The sequence below is a fragment of the Podarcis pityusensis genome, assembly GCF_964106645.2.
Source record: "Podarcis pityusensis genome assembly, chromosome: 2".
NCBI lineage: Eukaryota > Metazoa > Chordata > Lepidosauria > Squamata > Lacertidae > Podarcis > Podarcis pityusensis.
This window is the reverse complement of record NC_138029.1, coordinates 88842521-88863686: the sequence shown is the minus strand read 5'-3', so window position 1 is coordinate 88863686 and position 21166 is coordinate 88842521. Positions and strand designations below refer to the sequence as shown.

The 21166-nt window shown below is 43.6% G+C and overlaps 1 protein-coding gene across 15 annotated transcripts in view; it reads left to right on the top strand.

Moving 5' to 3' along the window:
* GRIP2 (glutamate receptor interacting protein 2) overlaps positions 1 to 21166 on the top strand; it is a 389440-nt gene that overhangs the window by 344754 nt on the left and 23520 nt on the right. For all 15 annotated transcript variants that reach the window (XM_080996901.1, XM_080996898.1, XM_080996895.1 and 12 more), the window contains 6 exons: positions 2158 to 2283; positions 3007 to 3159; positions 4528 to 4714; positions 13598 to 13743; positions 14390 to 14470; positions 20975 to 21038. In XM_080996901.1, coding sequence (XP_080853027.1) covers positions 2158 to 2283; positions 3007 to 3159; positions 4528 to 4714; positions 13598 to 13743; positions 14390 to 14470; positions 20975 to 21038 — 757 coding nt within the window. The remainder of the gene's footprint in view (positions 1 to 2157; positions 2284 to 3006; positions 3160 to 4527; positions 4715 to 13597; positions 13744 to 14389; positions 14471 to 20974; positions 21039 to 21166) is intronic.

The following is a 21166-nucleotide window of genomic DNA, read 5'->3' as shown; positions in this document are numbered from 1 at the left end:
GTCAGCTGGGAACATTATTACAGAAGTTATTTAGAAGTATGGCTTAGTAAAAATGACTATAGTTTCTCTGGCAAAATTCTCAGCGATTTAGGAATAAATTTCCACAAGTCCTGCTTTTCAGCTGATATTGCAGTGAGCAATCTCTCTTAGCTATGGTTAAACTCCAGTTCTTATAACCTTGCACAGTCTGATAACCATCCTTCACGGATGAGATACTCGGCTCTACAAATTGAACTTTCAGAGGCAGCTTAAATGCTGGCAGCGCATGGAGGGCATGGAGTATTTTGGAGGAATAGCACCCCCACGACAAGTGACTCCGCTACATGCCTCTGACCTAAAAAGCCATTTCCCTGCATGGACTCTAAACATCAGCAGTCTATTTTCCCTTCGTCCACTCTCCAGTGGATGCTAAGCTTCTGTGGCCAATTTATAGAAATATAATTGCCTTGAGTCAGGTGTTTGCAAATGTCTTTAAGCTCTTGTTTCTGGTTACACCAAGACACACAGGCAGCTGCATTCACTATGAAATCAGCAAAAAGAGAATAACCTGAAGGATTTTTATTTTTCAGTGAAATGATGTTGAAGAACACTCTGTTCCATGTGTGTGTTGAGAGAGCATTCACGTGCTCTTCTTTGCTAGTTTTAAAAGTAATGGGGCGGGGATCTTTAACATGGGCAAATAATGTCTGTTGCCATGAATGATATCTTTTAAATTCAGGCATGGTAAAGATTTCTTCAATGGCCAACGAGCCAGAGTTGCTGTTTCAGGCCTTAGCTGATAAGCAAGAGAACGGTATTCAGCACCTTGTGTGGCTCAGGGGTGGAGCACATGTCCTAAATGCAGAAGATCTTATTCCTAGCTCCCTCACTTAAAAGGAACATAGGAAGCTACCCTATACGTAGTCAGATCATTGGTCTGTTTTGTCCCCACTGACTGGTAGCATCTCTCCAAGGTTTCAGAAAGAAGTGCTTCCCAGCTGCACCTAGAGATGCCAGGAGCTGAACCTGGGCCTTCCGGTCAGGTAGCAGAATTAGAAAGGACCCCTCCCTAGAAATATATTGATGAGTTGGGCTACAACTCCCATCATCCCTAGCTAGCAGGACCCATGGTCAAGGATGATGGGAATTGTAGTCCAAAAATAGCTGGAGACCCAAGTTTGGAAAACTCTGGGTTAGATGATACTGATAGTACAGTAGATACTATGAGAGCCAAGGGTCTAATGCAGTAAAGGCAGCATCATGAGTCATGCATGCATGTGACCTTGTGATTTCCATTTTGAGTCAGCAGTGACTTCTTGCTTCTTGGTTTGCAGAGGATCTCTTAACTGTATAACCTCCTGATAATTAAAGCAATGATTCTCCCACAAATGCTATCCCCAGCGACAAGTTCACATGCCCACAGATGAGCAGCAGAAATATAGCAGAGGGGATGGTTAAGTCTTTCCCTGAGGAAAGAAAGTCATGTGGACTGGTAAATCTATGCTGAATCTGGTTAGCCCTGCAAGGGGCCCTGTGCTCTAGGCTGAAAGTCACAAACAGAACTTGTGCAGTCTGTAGACTGCTGTAACCTCTACCAGGATCTTTGAAGCTGTGTGGCTGGGGGGGGGGGGGAGTGAGGCTTTTAATAGCATGTACTTTAGTCCCCCAAACAGACAAAGACTCTGTCCTGATAGAACCACCTGTCCATAGTCTTCTTGACTTTTTTTTTCAATAGTGGGATAACCACTGTCAGGGAACTGCAAGCAGCGAGGGAGGAAAGAATTAGAGGATACAGGGAACGATCTCCACTGCTCAGTACTGAGTCCTCCTCAGAAGACAGAGAAGAAGATAGTGAGTCTCGGGAGGAAGGGGTGCTTCAGAGAGAGGGGGATCCACGTCACAGGGGAAAACTGTTGGTCTCGAGGGAGAGGGAAAAGAGAAAGTAGTTAGAGCAACGCGTCATGAGAGACGGGTCGCTTTGTTTATTCTGCATGTAATCTTGTCAGAAGAAAATAAAGAAAGGAATTTATGGCTGGCTGCCGGGAGTGTTTTTCTGCTAAGTGCAGCAATGCATGCAGCTGGCAAGCTGACAACCACAAATTCGCTTTGCATGCCATGTATAATTACACTGTCCTTTTTCCTTTTTTTGTCATATTTCCTGCATCATGCTGGACAAAGTCAAAGTGCAGAAGAGCGACCACCACCATTGCTGGGATCCCTGCGTCAGCTATTGCCACACTCACCATCCAGGGCATTGCAAGACACCCACCTGGAACCAGACATCAAGCCAGGATTACTGCAAATGTAACACTCTCTTGATTTTCTCTTCTCTGTTGATCTGCCCAGCCACAATTTTGCATTCTCTGCAAGCAGCACTGAATCTGCCACATTTCTTGCTCCTGTGGACAAGCCTTGCCCCCTCTCCATTTGTCAAGACATCTCATACTTCTCCTGTTCCATCCAGTAGACCCATGTCTTCAAACAAAGCTATTATGGAAGTTGCCTAGTCTTCCGTCAACTTCTCCTGACTCTACCCTAGCACACGCTTGGTATTCATGGTCATCTGTCTCTCTTCTACTTTTACCTGTCTTGTCCACTGAAAGGAGATTAGGTCTTCAGCCAGGACCCCTTCTGTGCTCCGTATGAAAGCACAGTGAACCATGTGGTGTAGAGATGCAATCTTCCACTTAATTCTTTCTAAAAGAATGTGAGTGAGGAGTGGGGGAGTCCCTACATTGAAAGCTCCAGAGAAACTCCTTCAGCAATGTGGAATTTGGCAGGTTTAGCAGTTTTGTAGGCCGGCAAAATACGCTGGCATCCTGCGGAGGGGTGGGGTGAAGTTTTAACATAACTATTTTTTTAATGTGTTTTGGGGAGGGGAAAATAATTACTAGTAAGCTACACATTTTTGGTATATGTTCAGGCATGTGCGTTGTACACAAATAGGCACGTGTAAGATAAAGGTTGGGGCCAACAATGATGGCAAGAAAAGCTGATTTCTGACACTAAGCCTGTGTTTCTATCCAGCTCTTGTAGCTGCCAGCTTTGCATCTCCCACGATGAACACGTCGGCGTTTGCCTGCCAGAATTCTAATACTCTACCTCGAAGCAACCATCCCATGAGCCCACGGGCCACCATGTTGAGGAGAAGACAAAGGAAGAAGGAGCACAAAAGCTCATGTAAGGGTCACAGGCAGTTGACTAATGGGGGGTGGGTAGGTAGGTAGGCCTGCTCTGCTCGGGGTTACTTGGAATTAAAGTATTCATTACTTAAACTACTGTTGCAGTTCTCTGCTCTCTCTTTTTTAAAAAGTAAATAACAAAAGGCGAATGCATGTCCTTTCAATTCCTCCAATTTTTCTGTTGGGGGTCCCTTGAGTTCCCTGTGGAGCTTTCAAATCCCCCTCAGAAATTGCTAGAAACTTGAAGTTCCCGCCCCTTGCCTCAGTGGTTCCCAGAAGCCATGTGTGGGAGAGTTAGAGACATATTTTTTAATGACTGGAAGGTGCTCAGAGTTAGTATTGAGATCTTTTTTGTCCTTTCACCTTTTAAAGAGGGTGTATCTGGATTTTGGTGTTTCCAAATTGTTGAGCACTATTTCCTCCTCCATCACGGGGCATGCATATCAAGCCCAGGCCTACTGACTGCGTTACTTAGTTCACACACTCCATTACATGCGCAGTAGAGCTGAACATGTGTTTCTGTCGGCCCTCCTCAACCACAGTCTTCAGCCTAGTGAATGTGCAGTTGGGAACGATCCCAAAGCCATTCATCAGTTCATCGGTATGGTAAACAGTTTATCTGATGTTAGTTTTCCTCTCTTCAGGTTTCCCTTCCCTCTTTGAGCTGATCTTTCCTACTGCAGCTAGTCGAGGAGGATGTTGTAACCACAGCACTTCTTATATGTTCTGTGTGCATCTCTCTTTGAGCTCAAAACCTGCCTTAGCTGCATATTTCGTCTCTCTGGGCCACATGGTAATATGATGTTGCCCTCTACAGACTTTCTCTGCACCCCAGACTAGGATTGAAAGGGGTTTGACCAAACAGTTAAGAAACTGGGTTCCGGTGGCAAATTTCCAATGGGTGCAAGCTTCTGGGTTGTTCAGTGAGGAATAGTTTTTGTCATGATAGATATAAAACCTAGGTCCATCATTTGGGGACTGCAGAAGCCTAGTGCTCCGGTAGCAAATAATGTACAGTGGTACCTCTGGTTACGTACTTAATTCGTTCTGGAGGTCCGTTCTCAACCTGAAACTGTTCTTAACCTGAAGCACCACTTTAGCTAATGGGGCCTCCTGCTGCCACCGTTCCACTGCTGCGAGATTTCTATTCTCATTCTGAAGCAAAGTTCTTAACCCGAGGTACTATTTCTGGGTTAGTGGAGTCTGTAACCGGAAGTGTATGTAACCTGAAGCGTATGTAACCCGAGGTACCACTGTACTTCAAAATGGAGGAGGGGAGGTGTTGTTTGTAGTAAAAACAGAGCACAAATTGCAGATGTTCCGAAAAGAGCGTATTGCTACCTTGATCCTGTCTCTCTCCTTTCAGTGTCATTGGCCTCTAGCACTGTGGGACCTGGAGGGCAGATTGTTCATACGGAAACAACAGAGGTGATTCTAAGAGGAGACCCCTTGAATGGCTTTGGACTGCAGCTGCAGGGAGGGATCTTTGCTACTGAAACTCTCTCTTCTCCACCTCTCATCCGATTTATTGAGCCTGACAGCCCAGCAGAGAGGTTAGAGACCTTGCTCTTGGGTTTCAAATGATAATGATAGCGTTCCCCTTTGTTAATAGAGGTGTCTCCCCACACGCAGAGGTCACATCTTTATTACCTTCCTCAGAATTCTAATTGTTTGTGACTTTGGGCTGGCACATCCGTCAAGGGAGTAGTAATAGGAAGCCCGTGCCTGCCACAAATTATCTATCAGAGAGACTACCTATTTGTGCTCCGTTTCGACACAGCTTGCTCTATTTCCTCCTCAAGACGAAACATCATCATTCTAGAGGTTTGATGATTTCTTGCTGTGTTATTCAACCTTCTAACAATCAAAAGCACCCTACCATGAAATGGTTACAATCCATTAAAATTGCACTGTAATCATCTTGGTGAGCCTGCAGCTTGATTAACCCAAAGGGCGCACTCTGCTTTATGGTCTAAATTTGACCACCCCTCATATAGCGCCAGAAGGAATAGATTCCGTTGATGTTGCATCTGCCGTCTGAGGAGCAGCAAAGAGCTTGCATCTTCTCTGGAATAACAATTCATTTCATTCTTCTCAGAAAAGGGACCTGTCCTCATATTGGGTGCAGTTCCAAGAGGCATTAGCCTGCAGGTGAGGAACCTCAGCCCTAGGGTGGAGGGGGAAATGTGGCCCTCCAGATATCTCTGCCTGGCCCTCAGAGCCACATTCCTTACCAGCCCTGCTTGTGCCCTCCGAGAGTGATATTTGCCTGGCTGGAATGTGTCCTTGGACTCTGGTAATGCTTCTTGATTGCTTCTTGGGTGGAGGATAGAGAAAGGTGTGTAGAGGAAGCAGCCTACTGCTCAAAGGTACCAATTCTCATTCATTGTTCCACCTGCCTTTGCCTCTAGCCTTGCTCACCACTGGCACGTGGCCCCCAAAAGGTTGCCTGAAAGCGAATGCGGCCGTAGGGCTGGAAAAAGTTCCTCCTCCCTGCATTATCTGAACCATGCAGAAATATATTTTTGCTTTGTATTAGATTGATATGGGTACATGAACAAATAGTGACATGCTGAATAAACGTAGGCTGAAAATGAGAAAGGTAGCAGCATACAGGCAGCGACAGATTTAGGCGCATTTGATATGTCTGTGACCATGCATGCGCGCATCATGTCAAACCCGGAAGTGACCTGAAAACATCACAAAAAGGGGGGAAACAGGGTGTTTGCAGGCTTTCTCAATGGGTGTTCTGATTATATGCGATTTCACATAAGTGTGCAGTGCCTCAGAACACAAGCCCCACACAAATCGGTCGCTGCCTGTACCTAAGTAGTAACCAACATGATGCCCCTCTCCAGATGTTGTTGGATTAGAACTCTGATCAGCCCCAACTTTGATCAGCCCCTGCCACCCTTGTCAGTGGTGAAGGCTGTTGAGAGTCAAAATATGGAGAGTCACAGATTTCCCCACCCTTGCTTTAGGAAATCAGTTTGTATGTGTGTTCCTTTTGTTATCCATAGCTCCCATTTTGCCCAAGTAGCCAACTTGGCACAGGATATCGTTATCAAAGTCACCCACCCACAGTGCTAGCGAAAGTGTAGTGTAGACTGTAATTGCGGTATAGAATGTGGTTGCATTGTGTCACCTGTAGTTGTTGGGTGAAAGGAATGAAATCTGAGCTGGTTGGTTTTTGCTTGTGAGTTACCGTATTTTTCGCTCTATAAGACGCACCAGACCACAAGACGCACCTAGTTTTTGGAGGAGGAAAACAGGAAAAAAAATATTCTGAATCTCAGAAGCCAGAACAGCAAGAGGGATTGCTGCGCAGTGAAAGCAGCAATCCCTCTTGCTGTTCTGGCTTCTGGGATAGCTGCGCAGCCTGCATTCGCTCCATAAGACGCACACACATTTTCCCTTAATTTTTAGGAGGGAAAAAGTGAGTCTTATAGAGCAAAAAATACGGTAATTTACGCCGAAGTCAGCCATTGAACCCCAACTGCATTTTTATCACACCTTTCCTTGAAAGAGCTAAGACCAGCAATAAGATCTGAAAGAAAAGAATGGATCCAGGTATTGCTGCTTTTACTCCCGGCTGTTTGGGTGGACTTCATGGTTATGAAATCACCAGTTTGTTTGCTTTAAAACAACACACAAATAAATAAACAGATCAGGCTTCAACAAAGCTTGCAGTTTCAGGGGGCTTGGAATCAGCCCAGGTTTTTTTATGCTATTGCGAAAGCTCCAACCAAAAAAAGCAATGTGTTGCTGTATGGACTTGCCTGAATTGAATGAGTCATGCATTTAGCTTTTTCCTTCCACGCCTGCCCAGCAGGATTCGCTTTGTTAGTTGTTTGTTCCCTCCATTCATGTGGAGATTGACAATATCTGCCCAGCTAAGCTGGGTACAGTTTTACCTGGGGTCTGGAACATCACTGGTAACCCCAAAGGGTAGCTTCTGTAAGTTACACTGCACCACCTGTTCAATCAATGCAACATCATCCTTTGGAATTGTTCATTTGGGACATATTGTGTAAGACTCCTGAGTTTTTAATTGAGGTTATGCCTTGTGGCCAGCTATATTTGGCAGCGCACAGAAGGCCCAATCAATTTCTAGGTTTTGTTACTTGTCCAATAGATTGTTAAGCACAAAACCCATAAATGGAGGGCCATGCTCTGCGTTGTGAGTCACACATTTGCACAGGAGTGGTTAATATTCATGCCAGGTGACTTCAGACCCCAGACTCATCAGCAGGAATCAGACTGGAGGTTGGGATGATTAGATTCATTGCAGAGGGCCAAGGAAACATTGCCACAGAAGTGTGAGGTGGGCGGATTTTGCTTTATGCTTTTGGGGTCTGGCTGCCATGTTTGTTTGTTTGTTTGTTTGTTTGTTTCATTTATATTTCACTATTTCTCCAAGGAGCTCAAGGTGGCAAACATGGTTCTTCCCCTCCTTATTTAATCCCTGTGAGGTATAGGTTAGGCTGAGAGGCTGTAACTGGCCCAAAGTCACCCATTGAGTTTCATGGCTGAGTGGAGATTTGAACTCCAGTCTCTCAGTTCCTAGTCTGGCACTAACCACTACACCCCATAGTGACCAGGTTTCTAGTGACCCTGGATGGCTTTGCTCATTTTCTTGCTCTACCCACACTCCTATTTCTTCTACTTTCTGGATAGTTTTGTTGAACAATACAAAACAAAAAAACAAAACAAAACCCCCTAACCATTAGTGATATTTGCGGTTTGGTAAACCTTTCCTTCATTCTTCCCCTAGGTTAGCCCATATAAAATCCTTTAAAATCCAGATTGCAGCAGACACCTTGAATATTCTTTTTTTATAGGAAGGCAGGATAGAAATATTGAAAATCAATTAATAAGTACTTTTATCTCTAAAAGACACATTCTGCAAATACTGACCTTTCAGATCCTGCGAATGATTTTTTTTCCCCTTGAGAAGGATTCAAACAAGATAGAGTAGCTGGTTTGCATCAACAAATGCTGGTTAAACACAGAGATAAAAACAGGGCAGTATCAGAGATGAAACAGATTTACTCACAATTTCCCCATCTCCCCATTCCCCTTTGCAACTTTTGATATTAGCACTCTCCAGAGAAGTTAGTAGGTAACTTTTTTTTCCTTCTTCTGTTGAACAGTTAATATATCTTTTGCAGACACTGTGTTTAGTATTTTGGTAGTCCAGACTGTTTTACTCTGGGGTCTCCCAGACTGTGTCTTCTTCTCTGCCCCTTTTGAGGGTGGAGAGTGTTGTAATTTTGTCATAAAAAATCAGTGCATTTAACAGAAACTCATTCTGGCTTTCCACTCATGCTCCCTGATGCATAAGCAAGGGAAGGAGCTCCATATTAAAAGTCACATGCGTGCATGCTATTTAAAACCCTATTTTGATGCCTCCAGCTTTGCTGTTGAACTCATCCCACGTCCAGGAGGTCAGTTTTCTTCTTCACCTTCAATGCTAGCATCCCTTGACTGTGGCCTCCAATTCAGTACGGATGCCATTATGTGTACGAGCATTGCACACATTTCTGCCTATGGAAACAAATCTGTTGACCCAATTTTATGCACAGTGCAGAGAGCTTGTTCTGGCAGTCACTATTCATGCGTGGTGGTCAGCGTGAAGACAGCAAATGTTTGAATTTAAAAGGCTGTCATTTTGAGAAGGGGGAGGTAAACAGGCCCATTTCTCAGCTTATGCTAGCTGAATGAGAAAACTGAATATTTCCTTTCAAGATACTTCAGTGAGTCTCCACTTCAAATTCTCCCCTCCTAGTCAGAATATGAACACTTATTCTACCTCCTCTTCTTCTTTTTAATAATTTTAATAATGTCATATTGTTTATAATTTGTAGCCAAAAAGCAGTAGCAGACGCAAGCATTGTCAAATCACAGAGAGGAAAAATAAAATCAAACTGTAATAGAATCAAAGTGTAGATATAAGAGGAGTTCTGAGAATTTCTGGATCACACAACCGAGGCTCCCCTAAGTCTTTGTGCACCTCGGGAGTCAACACTAGACATTTCTGATTTGTACATCAGCAGGAAGTATGGGGAACCCATGGCCCTTTGCATCTTTGTTGGACTCCAACTCCCATCTGCATGGCCAGTGGTCAGGAATGATGGGAATTGGAGTCCAGCAAGAACTGGAGTGTCATCAGTTCCCCATCCCGTTCTATAGTGGTAGTAGATAAGCTTTATTGTACTAGCCAAAGGCCGTGACGAAACCATACAGACACTATCAAAGAAATAAATATCTATAAATCTATTTATCAAAACAGAACCTCTGCCTAAACCATCAGAATCATAAAATGTAGGAGCACACATAAATTAGGGGTCTCAACACACCTCCATTCTATAGCAAGATGCTAACCCTTATTTCTCTCCCAGAGTCAGATGCAGTTTCTGCTCACCAGTTTTGATGGGGACTTATGAAGCTGCCATTCATCCAGATGTTTTCCAGTTTTGGTTGTCCAATATAGGGGAGGGGGTATTGTTTTACACAATGCCTCATTGAGCTTCAGAGGTGATCATATCACTTCCAACTTGCAGCATGAGGCTCGCGGTGGCTCAGGAGGAAGACTGGAACTCATCTGTTTCACATGGTGCTCCTGAGGTGCTTGGAGTCTCTCCAAAGCAGAGCGCAAGGCAGATGAGTCCTACTGCCCTTTCCTGAGCATGGAGTTATCTCCACAGTCATGTGGTCCCACTAAAGCATTTGGATCACCTCCAAAGCGGTGCAGGCAACCCCTCGGCTCCTTCCCCAGCTCTGAGCATTAATCACGCTCACTACAGCAAGGACGAAAGCTTGCCGGGGCAAGTCAATGGAGCTCTTGCTCCATGTAACCTAGTGCTATCTATTTAACTGGAAGTGGCTTCAAAGCACGTCTTTTGCTGCCGAGTGACAGCCTCTCACCAAAAGCATGTAGAGCCTCTGATAACGCAGGGTGTGCTTTCAAAACACAGTTTACGTTACGTGGAACTATGCCCTAATCTTGGTAAAGAGGCTAATATGTTTTGCCTGGAGGTGATTTTTTACCTCAGCCCACCACACATATGGCTCCCATTTTGTTTCAGTTGTGCTATAGTAATAGGCCCTTAATTCTTTTGCCGCCACGTCCTCTCCCCTTGACTTCGCTTACATGTAACAGGCCAGAATGTATATTATGTGAGGTAATTCAGAGATGACCACAGAGCAAGAAATGCTGCTGCCGCTGGGTAACCACTGAGAGCCCAAACAGAGGCCATTTGATTCCTTTCTCCTCAAGGGTACCTTTGTTTCAGGTCATTGCTTGCAATGATGAGGCTGTGGTTAGAACTAATTTAGTGTGCCTTCCAGTTAGTAAAGAGAGGAGGCTCACCATCTTATATTTCCTGCTATCTTTAGAAATTAATTTGTGTCCCATCTGTTGTCCAGTTGGAAGGACTGTGTGGCTGCCCTTTTTGAAGAAGAAAAGGCCTACCCCCGGCCCCTTTCCCAGCCAGAAGCACCTTAAAAGTGCAATTATTTCTTGCTGCAAGCTTGCAAGCAAGGGCCAAACTAGATACCCTTTGCCCTAACAGCTTGCGTTTTTAAATAAAAACAAGAGCTTTCCCTGCCATTCTGGATTTCATTTCCTCACTTGAAATCCCCTTCCCACCTTCTTTCCAATCCATGGTAGAAGAGAACCAGCATGACCAGTGGTCAGGGATGATGGGAGTTGTAGTCCAACAACATCTGGGGACCCACAGGTTGAGAACCGCTGCTCTGTACCATTAGCCAGCAGAAATAAAAATTGCCTTTTGCTATTTATTTATTTATTTTTAATGTACATGGCTTGTAGAGTTTCAGGTGCCACTTATGCAATTGGCTCATCAAGTAGCTCTTCATTAATAGAATCATAGAACTGTAGAGTTGGAAGAGACCTCAAAGATCATCTGGTCCAACCCCCTGCAATGCAGGAATCTCAGCTAAAGCGCTAGTACGTTTCCCCCATCGCATCTCCACAGCAGGACCCTGACTTTGCATGAACTATTATTTTAATTTTATTTTATTGAATGTTGCCTTTCTTTAAGAAATAAAAAAGGCTGCAATTTATCCACCCATCACACAAGTGCAACTTCCCACTGTTACATGTGGAATGCATGTTGAGCCACTGTCGCGAGCCTAAGGCTCCTATGAATATAGTCCTTAAAAGTCTCAGTTTGTGTGTGTTCTTTTAATTTTATGGATTCCACAAAAGCATTAGTGAAAGAACTGGAAACAACAAAGGAAGAGGAAGCCAAATGCTTGATTAAAAAACTAACCAAAGCATTTTTTCACAAGAGCTGGTCACATTTTCAGACTGTCCCTGTAACAATGACAAGTGCTTCATGCACATTCGTTCCCATGAACTTTGCACTTGAGAACCTCTGGGTATACAAGCCATTATTATTATGAAATTGAAAGGGAGTGGTAGGTCTCAAATTCCCCGGGATCACAGAAAAGTAGGACTTGGTTGGGCTCATGTTTTCCATGAGTCTAGTACAGCAAAGGGAGGCAAAGCCGGGGGCAGAGGGGAATTCATTGATTTGAATTCTGAATTTACTTTTGAAGAAGTTAACTGTGGCATCTCATGCCAGTGCCTTTGTTAGGCGATCATGGTTTCATGTCACAAAATTTTATAAACCTGCAAGATTTGAGTGTGAAACATCCTGTTAACTCTGTTCAGTCTACTAATAAGAGAGATAAAAAGCTTTTGACTCGGCTTATTAAAACTATCTAATGCATAGAGCAAAAGGATGTTAATATATATATATATAACCGACTTTCTCCTACTTATCCGTACTCCACAAGATGGTTTGACGATATTGCCTAGAAGCACGGTGCAGTGGTTATAAAAATAGCAGTTAAAGTAATGGATCCTTCGCAGTCCTGGATGGATACTTTAGAAACATCTCAAATTGATAAAAAGAGCAGCTTCTGCAATTCCTCAAATACTTCTCCAGCCATTCATAATAACTACTGGACAGAAGGGAGTTTACGAAAAGGGAGGAGTGTGACTGTTGTCTCTTTAACCAGAAAATAAGAACCTCTGGATTTAAGCCAACTAAGTGACTGCATGAGTGGAACAACCTTTGCTCACACAACTGAACTTCCTTTCCCTCACCTGCACTGCACCCACACCACCCACAAATCTGCTCCAGAGGGTTGGGGAAAGCCTCAGAGCTCATTCATTAAATTTGTTGTATGCCACCATGCTGTCAGTACATAAATGACAATTAACAGATTGATGTCTTGTTTCATAACCAGATCCTTTTTGCTCAACAGTTTTTATTTTCTCTTCATTTCTTGCTGTGCTCTGCCTGTTGCTTGACTCCTCCTTGCTCTCCTATAACATCAGAGTTAGTTGTTGCAAAACACCAAGCAGCAGCTGCCTTATGCCAAGTGCATGCCAAGGCAATCCTGGAATTGTGTCTTATAATAATATTGGCTTTTCAGCACTGTTAAGCAGCACCCATGTGTATTTGGCTTCAAGAGAGGAAATTACAAGGGATAAATGATTACCCAATTTGTTGAGACATGGAGGTGAACCCACAGACTTGTAGCTTGTGCTATTACCCACATATTAATCAGAGCAGTGTGTAATGTTCAGTGCCATTAGTCTGGGCGCCAGTGGGCTCCGGCATGCTTAATGTGACTTTTGTAGCATTAGACATGGTTTCAGAGCAAGGGCACCTCTCAGTTTTTCTGTCTTCAATACAGCTTTGATCTTAGTTGTAGTGAGATACATAATATGTACACACACACACACACACACACACACACACACACACACACACTATATATATAACAATTTCAGCAGGAGCTGGCTTTAATTTGCAGAACACATCTTAAAATTCTCCAAAACATGTCAGGCTCCATCATCCATGTGCAAAGATGATTCTGTGTTCTGTTGGGGCATCTCAGAACTTCACACCAGGAGTGGGGGACCTCTTCAGCCAAAGGGGCACATTCCCTTATCGACATTCTTCGGGGGTGGGCACCTGCTAGTAGTGGGTGTGGCCAGAAGCAACAGTGGGTGGAGTGATGAATGTGATTCATAGCTTTGTACAAGAAGCTGCATTCAAGCCACACAGAAGTCAGGGGTTTTGCATACACACAGGCACGTCCCTCCCTCCAGGCGAGCAAGAGACATCATTATCACTTTCCAGCCAGGCAAAAGTACTTCAAGGTGTGGAGCCAGCTTGCGAGTAGCATGGCCTAAGAGAAGAGGTGTGGCTTGGGGAGAGTCCCAGTGACTAAACTTAGAGAGGCCTGTGGAGGCCAGGCCTCACACTCATACTCTCGTTGCCCATCTTTATTGCTGCTCTGACTGGCTTCTTTGACATAGGAGCCTGAGAGTCTCTGTGAGTCTCTCGCCTTTCCTGATCTCTCCCATGTTTTTCCTCCACTCTGGACTGCAGGTGTGGCCTCCTGCAAGTTGGAGATAGGGTGCTTTCCATCAACAGCATTGCAACAGAAGATGGGACAATGGAAGAAGCCAACCAGCTCTTGCGGGATGCAGCACTTACTAACAAGGTTGTGCTGGAGATTGAATTTGATGTAGCAGGTATGGAAACAATTGTTTGATACAGCCCCAAACTCCCTTTTAATGGTGCTTCTTTGTCTTCAGACAATATCTTAAAACTGCATATTTAATGGATTTTGGAGGCAGCACCAGCTTGTTTTCAGCAATTGAGAAATTAGATCAGGCTCATGAACTCAGTTGTTTCTTAGCAAGTACTCCTTCTTGAAGCTAGAAACAGAGGGTTTTCCCCAAGCTTCTAGCATCGCTTCAGTATACTTTTGGAACAGCCTTTGGGAAAACCTCAGACATACCATAAGTGGTATTGCAACTTTAGTGGAACTTAACTAGGAGAGGGACTGTGGCCCAATGGCAGAGAACGTACTTTCCATAGACACACACACAAAATACCTGGTAGATGTTTTTAGATGTTTTAATTGTTTTACCATTTATGTGTTGGCTACCCAGGGCTCCTTTGGCAGGAAGTCTGGGATGGAAATAAATGAATGAATACTATGATCTCCACTTCAAATACCATCTTTGTGTTAGGGATGGGATGTTTGAAATAGCTCTTAGCTGTGTGCTCCCATCCCACAATTTATCTTCACAAGTTGTGAGTGACGCAGCACAGCTCAGCAAAGCAATGTGGAACTGCATTATCCTTTCTTGTCTAATCTTCTTGGTTCTGCAGAATCGGTCATTCCCAGCAGTGGCACCTTTCACGTGAAGCTACCCAAGAAAAGAGGTGTGGAGCTTGGGATTACTATCAGCTGTAAGTATGGCTCAGGTTACAACTGCTTACTTAAAAGTTGTATTCATGTCAGGTTTTCTCCAGCTCCACCATATGTTTCAAGCTGCAACTGCTGCAAAATGCTGTGGGTGTCACTGCTTTTTATTTATAAACTCAGTATTCCAAAAGATATGGGACGCAGGTGGCGCTGTGGGTTAAACCACAGAGCCTAGGACTTGCCAATCAGAAGGCTGGCGGTTCAAATCCCCAGGACGGGGTGAGCTACTGTTGCTCGGTCCCAGCTCCTGCCAACCTAGCAGTTCAAAAGCACGTCAAAGTGCAAGTAGATAAACAGGTGCCGCTCCGGCGGGAAGGTAAACGGTGTTTCCGTGTGCTGCTTTGGTTCGCCAGAAGCAGCTTAGTCATGCTGGCCACATGACCCGGAAGCTGTACGCCGGCTCCCTCAGTCAATAAAGCGAGATGAGCGTCGCAACCCCAGAGTTAGCCGTGATTGGACCTAATGGTCAGGGGTCCCTTTACCTTTTTATTCCAAAAATTAGTAATTTCAATAAATCCTAATAGTTTCACATTTTGATATTTATCCAAAGTTCACACTTAAATCAGTCAAGGCATCTTAGTAGAATTACATCAGATTAGTTCCTGGCTGCATCTAGTGTTGTGACCATTATATTTAATATTCAAATTCCAGATGAGTGCATACTTAAAAATAAAACTAAATAGCCATAGCTACATCACCACCTCTTGACTATAAAATGGAACCAATAGTGGCTGGCATCATAGGGCTTTTGTGAATATGAACATAATTATGAAACAATTAAGAAACAATAATGTAACTGATGATGGTATGTCAAGTGCAGGTGATCAAAGCATGTGATACTTGCTGCAAAACAGATACTTGCTGAGTTTTGCAGTAAGTGGAGAAAACAACTGGTCCTTTTAAAATAAGTTGTGTAATATGTAATGTGCCTCTTCTGGCCTCAGCTGGAATACTTTAATTCAAATACTTTAATTAAAGTCTTAGTTAAAATAGCTTCTCCGAGGATTGCTTGAGAGGGTTACATCTTGCAAGACATCATTTTGTCTAATCATCATTAAAACTCTTCCTGTACTGTATGAGTTTCACAAAATATTTTGAACTTGTAAGCAGGTCAAGATCAATTCATATGTTTCCTTTCAATGTGATGAAAACTTTTTTCATTTGGGTCTACGTTTTACCATGTGGTAGAATCTACCTCAGGAGTTGGCACAAGTTTGAAAAGGATCTGTGATCTCACCAAATGATTTGTGGTTGACACCAAACAGTTTAGTAATAGCAATGTCAGTAAGTCCTTTTCCTCCTTCGTAAATTAAAGTGCAGTCCTATGCATATCGACTCAGAAGTAAGCTCCATTGAGTTCAGTGGGATTTATTCCTAGGTCAGTGTGTTTAAGATTACAGTCTGAGGCAGCTGAAACCAACAAAACTTGGAGGGGAGGAACACCAGGAGTAGATTTTTATGTGAAAAACTGTGGTTTTAAGACTAGCACTGAAAACCATGTTAGAAGCCCTGATCTTACTACCGCAGACAGGGGAGACTTTCAACACATGTACATTGGTAGTATGTGAAGCGGAATTTAACCCTCCTCAGAAATAGCTTTGTGAATTGTTCTGTTCTGTATTCAGGATTTGGAGGAGAGCTTGAAAGGAATATCCTGCTAGAACAATGTTTAATTTATAAACCCTGTCTTAAGTTAATGGATTCTACAGAAGTATTCTAGTAGTAGTAGATTTTTATGCTGACTGCTCCTCTTTTGTAATTCAGACCTGAAATGTATTTTGTCCTGTGTATATTTGTGTTCCTCAGCTATCCTTGAGTTCTCACGGCTTTTTTAAATCATCTCTCTCCCCCCGCAAACCCTTATGAACACTTTGTTTCTGAGATGTGGCTTTATAGCTGTATTAGACTTTGTTTAATTACACATTTCCCAAATGCTGCTTTGTCTCAATCAATAGTGGAAGGTGTTTTATAACTGGCAGAGTCACTGGTGCATGTGAGTTATGTGCTCAAGCTCCTCTGAGGGGAATAATTTCCCAGTCCAAGTCATTATGCATCCTATTAAAAACACAAAATGGACATGTGTTTTGAGACACTTCATCTATCATACCATAAAGCAGAAGTAGACAGGCTCCCTGCAGATATTGTGGGAGCATGCCTACGAATCAGGAAAAGTAAATAAGAATGCCGAACATCCTTCCTCTTTTGTTGTGCTGAGACATGAGCTGGTACCCTCAAAACGTAGAATCACCCTTAAATGCCCCTTAGTGTGAATACTGTGATCCATACAAAGGCGGCCAGCTGGCTGAGTTGTGGGCTCAATTGGTGCAGTTACTAGCAAGACTGAGATCTCTTTACTTGCCAGCTGCAACAACGAAGGCGAACAGGGCGCAGGAGGGGTAGCTTGTGATATAGTATCAAGTTGGTTTGAGAACAGTTTGCATTTCTGTTGTCAAAATGCCTGGTTATTGATCTGCAGAAATGTCACAAAGCTAAGCGTGTTTAATGTAGTAATACCTAAGAAAGAGAGTGTTTGATTGAGGTTTGGTGCGTTCTCCAGATTTCTTCTGCAGAGAATATTTTAACTTCTAAGCCTCAGACTACAGTGAAACTTTGGATCAGAAGCCATACATATGCAGGCATACATACACATGAGTCTTCTGGTGCAATGGAGCATTATATAAGGAAGTTTTTTTTAAAAAAAGAAATTATAATTCCAAACAGGTGATTAGCCTGTAGTTAGCAATTGGTGGGATGGTGAGCCTCAATCATATAGACTGCGTTCAGACATCACACTGAATTTTGGTTTAGCAAGATGTGAACAAAGCTAGCCTTCTTCCAGGCTGACTCCCTTCTCTTTCCTTCTGTGTGACCAAAAGTCTGCAAGCTTTAGCTTCTACTCTTGGATAGCCGCAGTTTGTTATGTTGAATAACTTCAGTTTGTCAGTCTGGGCAACCTGACAAGCCATGGGGTGCTCAGTGGTACAGCTGATCCCTGCAGAAGACAGCTTTGCTAGTACTACGCTTTGCACTTGGGAAAGTCATAGAACCATAGAGTTGGAAGGGACCACAAGGGCCAATCTAGTCCAACCCCCTGCAATGCAGGAATCTTTTCCCCCAATGTGGGGCTCAAACTCATGACTCTTGAGGTTAAGAGTCTCATTCTCTACTGACAGAGCTATGCCAAGTTCCAAGCAGAAAGCCTGCAAAGTCCCTTACACTGTGGTTCTCAAGCACTGCGCAAGGGACTTTTACAAGAGGTCGAGACAACCCACCTATCAATCATCTGATGTCATAACAACACCTAGTGATTGACAGGCAGGTTGCCCCACCCACCTGTAAAAATTGACCTGTGGGAGTGGGATCTGCCTGTCAGGCCAAAATGGTTTCCCACCCCTGCTCTAGTAAATAGCACCATAGGAAACAAGGACAATGTCGTTTTCATTCACAACTCAAGAAGGCATGGTGGAGTTCTGGTAGAATAGAATGGAGATATACATGAAGCCTTTAATATGAATTGCCAGATAACAAGCCTGAGCTGCATATAATGGCTCCATGAATTAAAAACAAAGCAAACCCATTCTAATTTCAGCATTGGATTAAAAGGCCAGCTGAAAGAAAACCTGAGTGGTGAACAGGAAGAGGTGGCACTTGCCCATGAGAATTTAATTTGGCTAATAAGATCTAGTAGGGTTAATTGAATACTAATTGACTGCTGATCAGTAGTCCCCTAAATTCGTTTGTATGATTTGCATATTGGGAGGAGCATCACAGAACAATCAGTATGATACTGAATTACTTTTAAGAGGAGAGTTTGCCTTGTTTAATATTATTAAGCGTTGTTGTTTTTTGTAAAGTGTTCTAATTATATGTGACTATTTAAAGCAAATTGAATTGTTACCAGTTCTGCTGAATTCTGGGCTGGAAATTCTTTTAATTACCGGTATGCAGCGCAGCTTCCTAGACCTATGTTGCTACATCCAAATTAAATATCATTAAGCCTGTTTTGAAAAGCGTAATTCAAATTTTGCCATTGACAAACCAGCTCCAGAGACTGAATTATTTCTTCTCTGATGGTATCTTCTTTTGTGCTTATTAGTGAGTGGGTTGCTGCATTCAGCAATAATGTGTGTTGTACCAGGATAAATGTAGGCCTAGCGTGCATATCTAACTTTGATGAGAGAAGTGTAGTTTGGGGCAATTACAAGGCCAATTCATGGAGAGTTGGATTATTTTATGCCTCTGCTATCTGTAAGAGCCCTTCAACAAGTTAACCTTAATAAATGCTGGGAAATGGCTGGGAGTAAGATCCATTGGACTTGGCCAGCTATGCTTCTGAGTACATGTGTAGAGAATTGCAGTGCTAGACCTTTCTGCCTACTTCTACCATTGCTGAGATGATCTAATAATGGTTGATTGGACTATGCATAAAGGTAAAGGGACCCCTGACCATTAGGTCCCGTCATGGCCGACTCTAGGGTTGTGGCTCTCATCTCATTTTATTGGCTGAGGGAGCCGGCGTACAGCTTCCGGGTCATGACTAAGCCACTTCTGGCGAACCAGAGCAGCGCACGGAAACACCGTTTACCTTCCCACCGGAGCGATACCTATTTATCTACTTGCACTTTGATGTGCTTTCAAACTGCTAGGTGGGCAGGAGCTGGGACCGAGCAACGGGAGCTCACCCCGCCGCAGGGATTCGAACCGCCGACCTTCTGATCGGCAAGTCCTAGGCTCTGTGGTTTAAACCCACAGCGCCACCCGCGTCCCTCTAGGACTATGCATAGGTACTGACTAATTGCATTTTTATATTATTCAATAGAGGCGAATTTGTTCAACTAGGAAGGGGGAAAAACAGGAGAAAGATCTGAACAGCTTTGGAACTGATTCTTGTTATCTCCCTCTATACTATTTCTGTGGTAAAAATGCCCTCAGTTTTAAACAGGTATCGGATGTCCTGGTCTGCCCACAATCAGATGTGGCTGAGAAAAAGATAATGAAGTGAAATGCTTCCTGGCAAGAAGCCGTACTCTTGGATTCCCTCTACAGTCCTATGTGACAGGGCTGGGGGAACTTCAGGCCAATGGATTGAATGTGGCCCTCAGGCCTGCTTGGGATCTGTCCGTGAGCTGCGATAGTGCCTGCTGCTTGCCTGGAGGGAGGACGCAATGGGTGGACATGTGTGTTGGAACCTCTGGATTTTGTGTGACTGGAACGCAGCCTGCTGTGCAAAGATAATAGTCGCATGTGTTGCTCCATTCACTTTTATCTCTGGCCTTCCCCACAACTAGCATGCAGCCTCTGAAAGGTTGCTCACAAGGGAATGTTGCACTGGAAAATGTTCCCCGTCCCTACTCTATGGGTACATCATCTTGTTGTATGTGGAATCTCTAGGACACCTGCTCCGCCCCCCCCTTTACTCTTAGCTATCTTTGTGGATCTGTCTGCTGTGATACTCCTGCCACAGGAGAAGGAAAAGGTTGCACCATCAAAGATAGCTGAAGGGTGGTGGGTGTTCCACAGTATTTCCTCTTACCCCCATTCACCACCTCTCCAGCTTTTGGTCACTTGGATTTCTTTATTGCTCTCCTAATAATGGTTCTTGCCACCTCTTTGCTTCCCAAGCCTAGTTTTTCTGGAGCCATCTGCGCTCACCCTTTGTTAGGGATGTTGGAGGATTCTGACGGGAATGGAAATTGCTTCTTTTTGCTTATTCGTCCCACGTCTCGAGCAGAAATCAGTCCAGCAAATATGATCAATATTTGCTTCTCTTGTTCTTTTCAGTCCGCAAATGATGCATAATCGATAACTTCCCCTCCCCCGAGCTGCATTGCATTTCCTTTGCATTGAAATGAATGGTATTTGTGTTTAAATAAATGGTGTGGAGTAACGTGATGATAAATTAACCATGTAATGAATTATGTAAGATTCTACTGTATCAGACAATTCATGAGAGGAATTGTATAGCTTCTGTTGGCAGTCAAACTGCAGTGGAGCAGAAACAGTGCTGCATGAGACGAAACAAGGGTCTGAACAGAAATCGATGCCTTCTTACTCTTCTCTTGTCCAGGTCATTGGTCTCTGTGAATACGACTCAGTTGTTTGGATCATCAGATAAATCAAGTTGTGGTAGTTCTCCCCCCTCCTACTCTCCACAGCTGATTGGGGATTCAAGCCTGGGTGTCCTCCAGTCTAACCATTGCCCCACACGGGCTTATATTGTTGCCTTCATCATGACGCCATGAAAGGCCAGAAAGATATCTCCTGTTTGGGGATAAGTGTGTAGAAATGTGTTGTTCTTAAAGTGCCTGTCAATGCCAATGCTTAATAAACTTTAGGCCAAGTGTTAGGCTTTCTCAGCATGAATCTTCCATTCAGTTTTGAATTCCAAAGACTTGTATAATGCCTACTTTGTGAAGTTAGTGTAATGCTAAAGATTATCCTAGAGGTACAGATTGAGTTTTGACTCTGTGGTATCTCTCTCACAACAGCAAGCAGAAAGTCTGGGGAGCCTTTAATTATCTCTGATATCAAGAAGGGAAGTGTAGCACACAGGTAAGTGAAGAATCTAATTTTCCACTTACAAGTCTCAGGCACTAAATCAGCTGAACCCAGTTAAGACATATGAAGACCCTTATATTGGTTCAGACTTCCAAGCCACCTGTACCCATATTGTCTGCTCT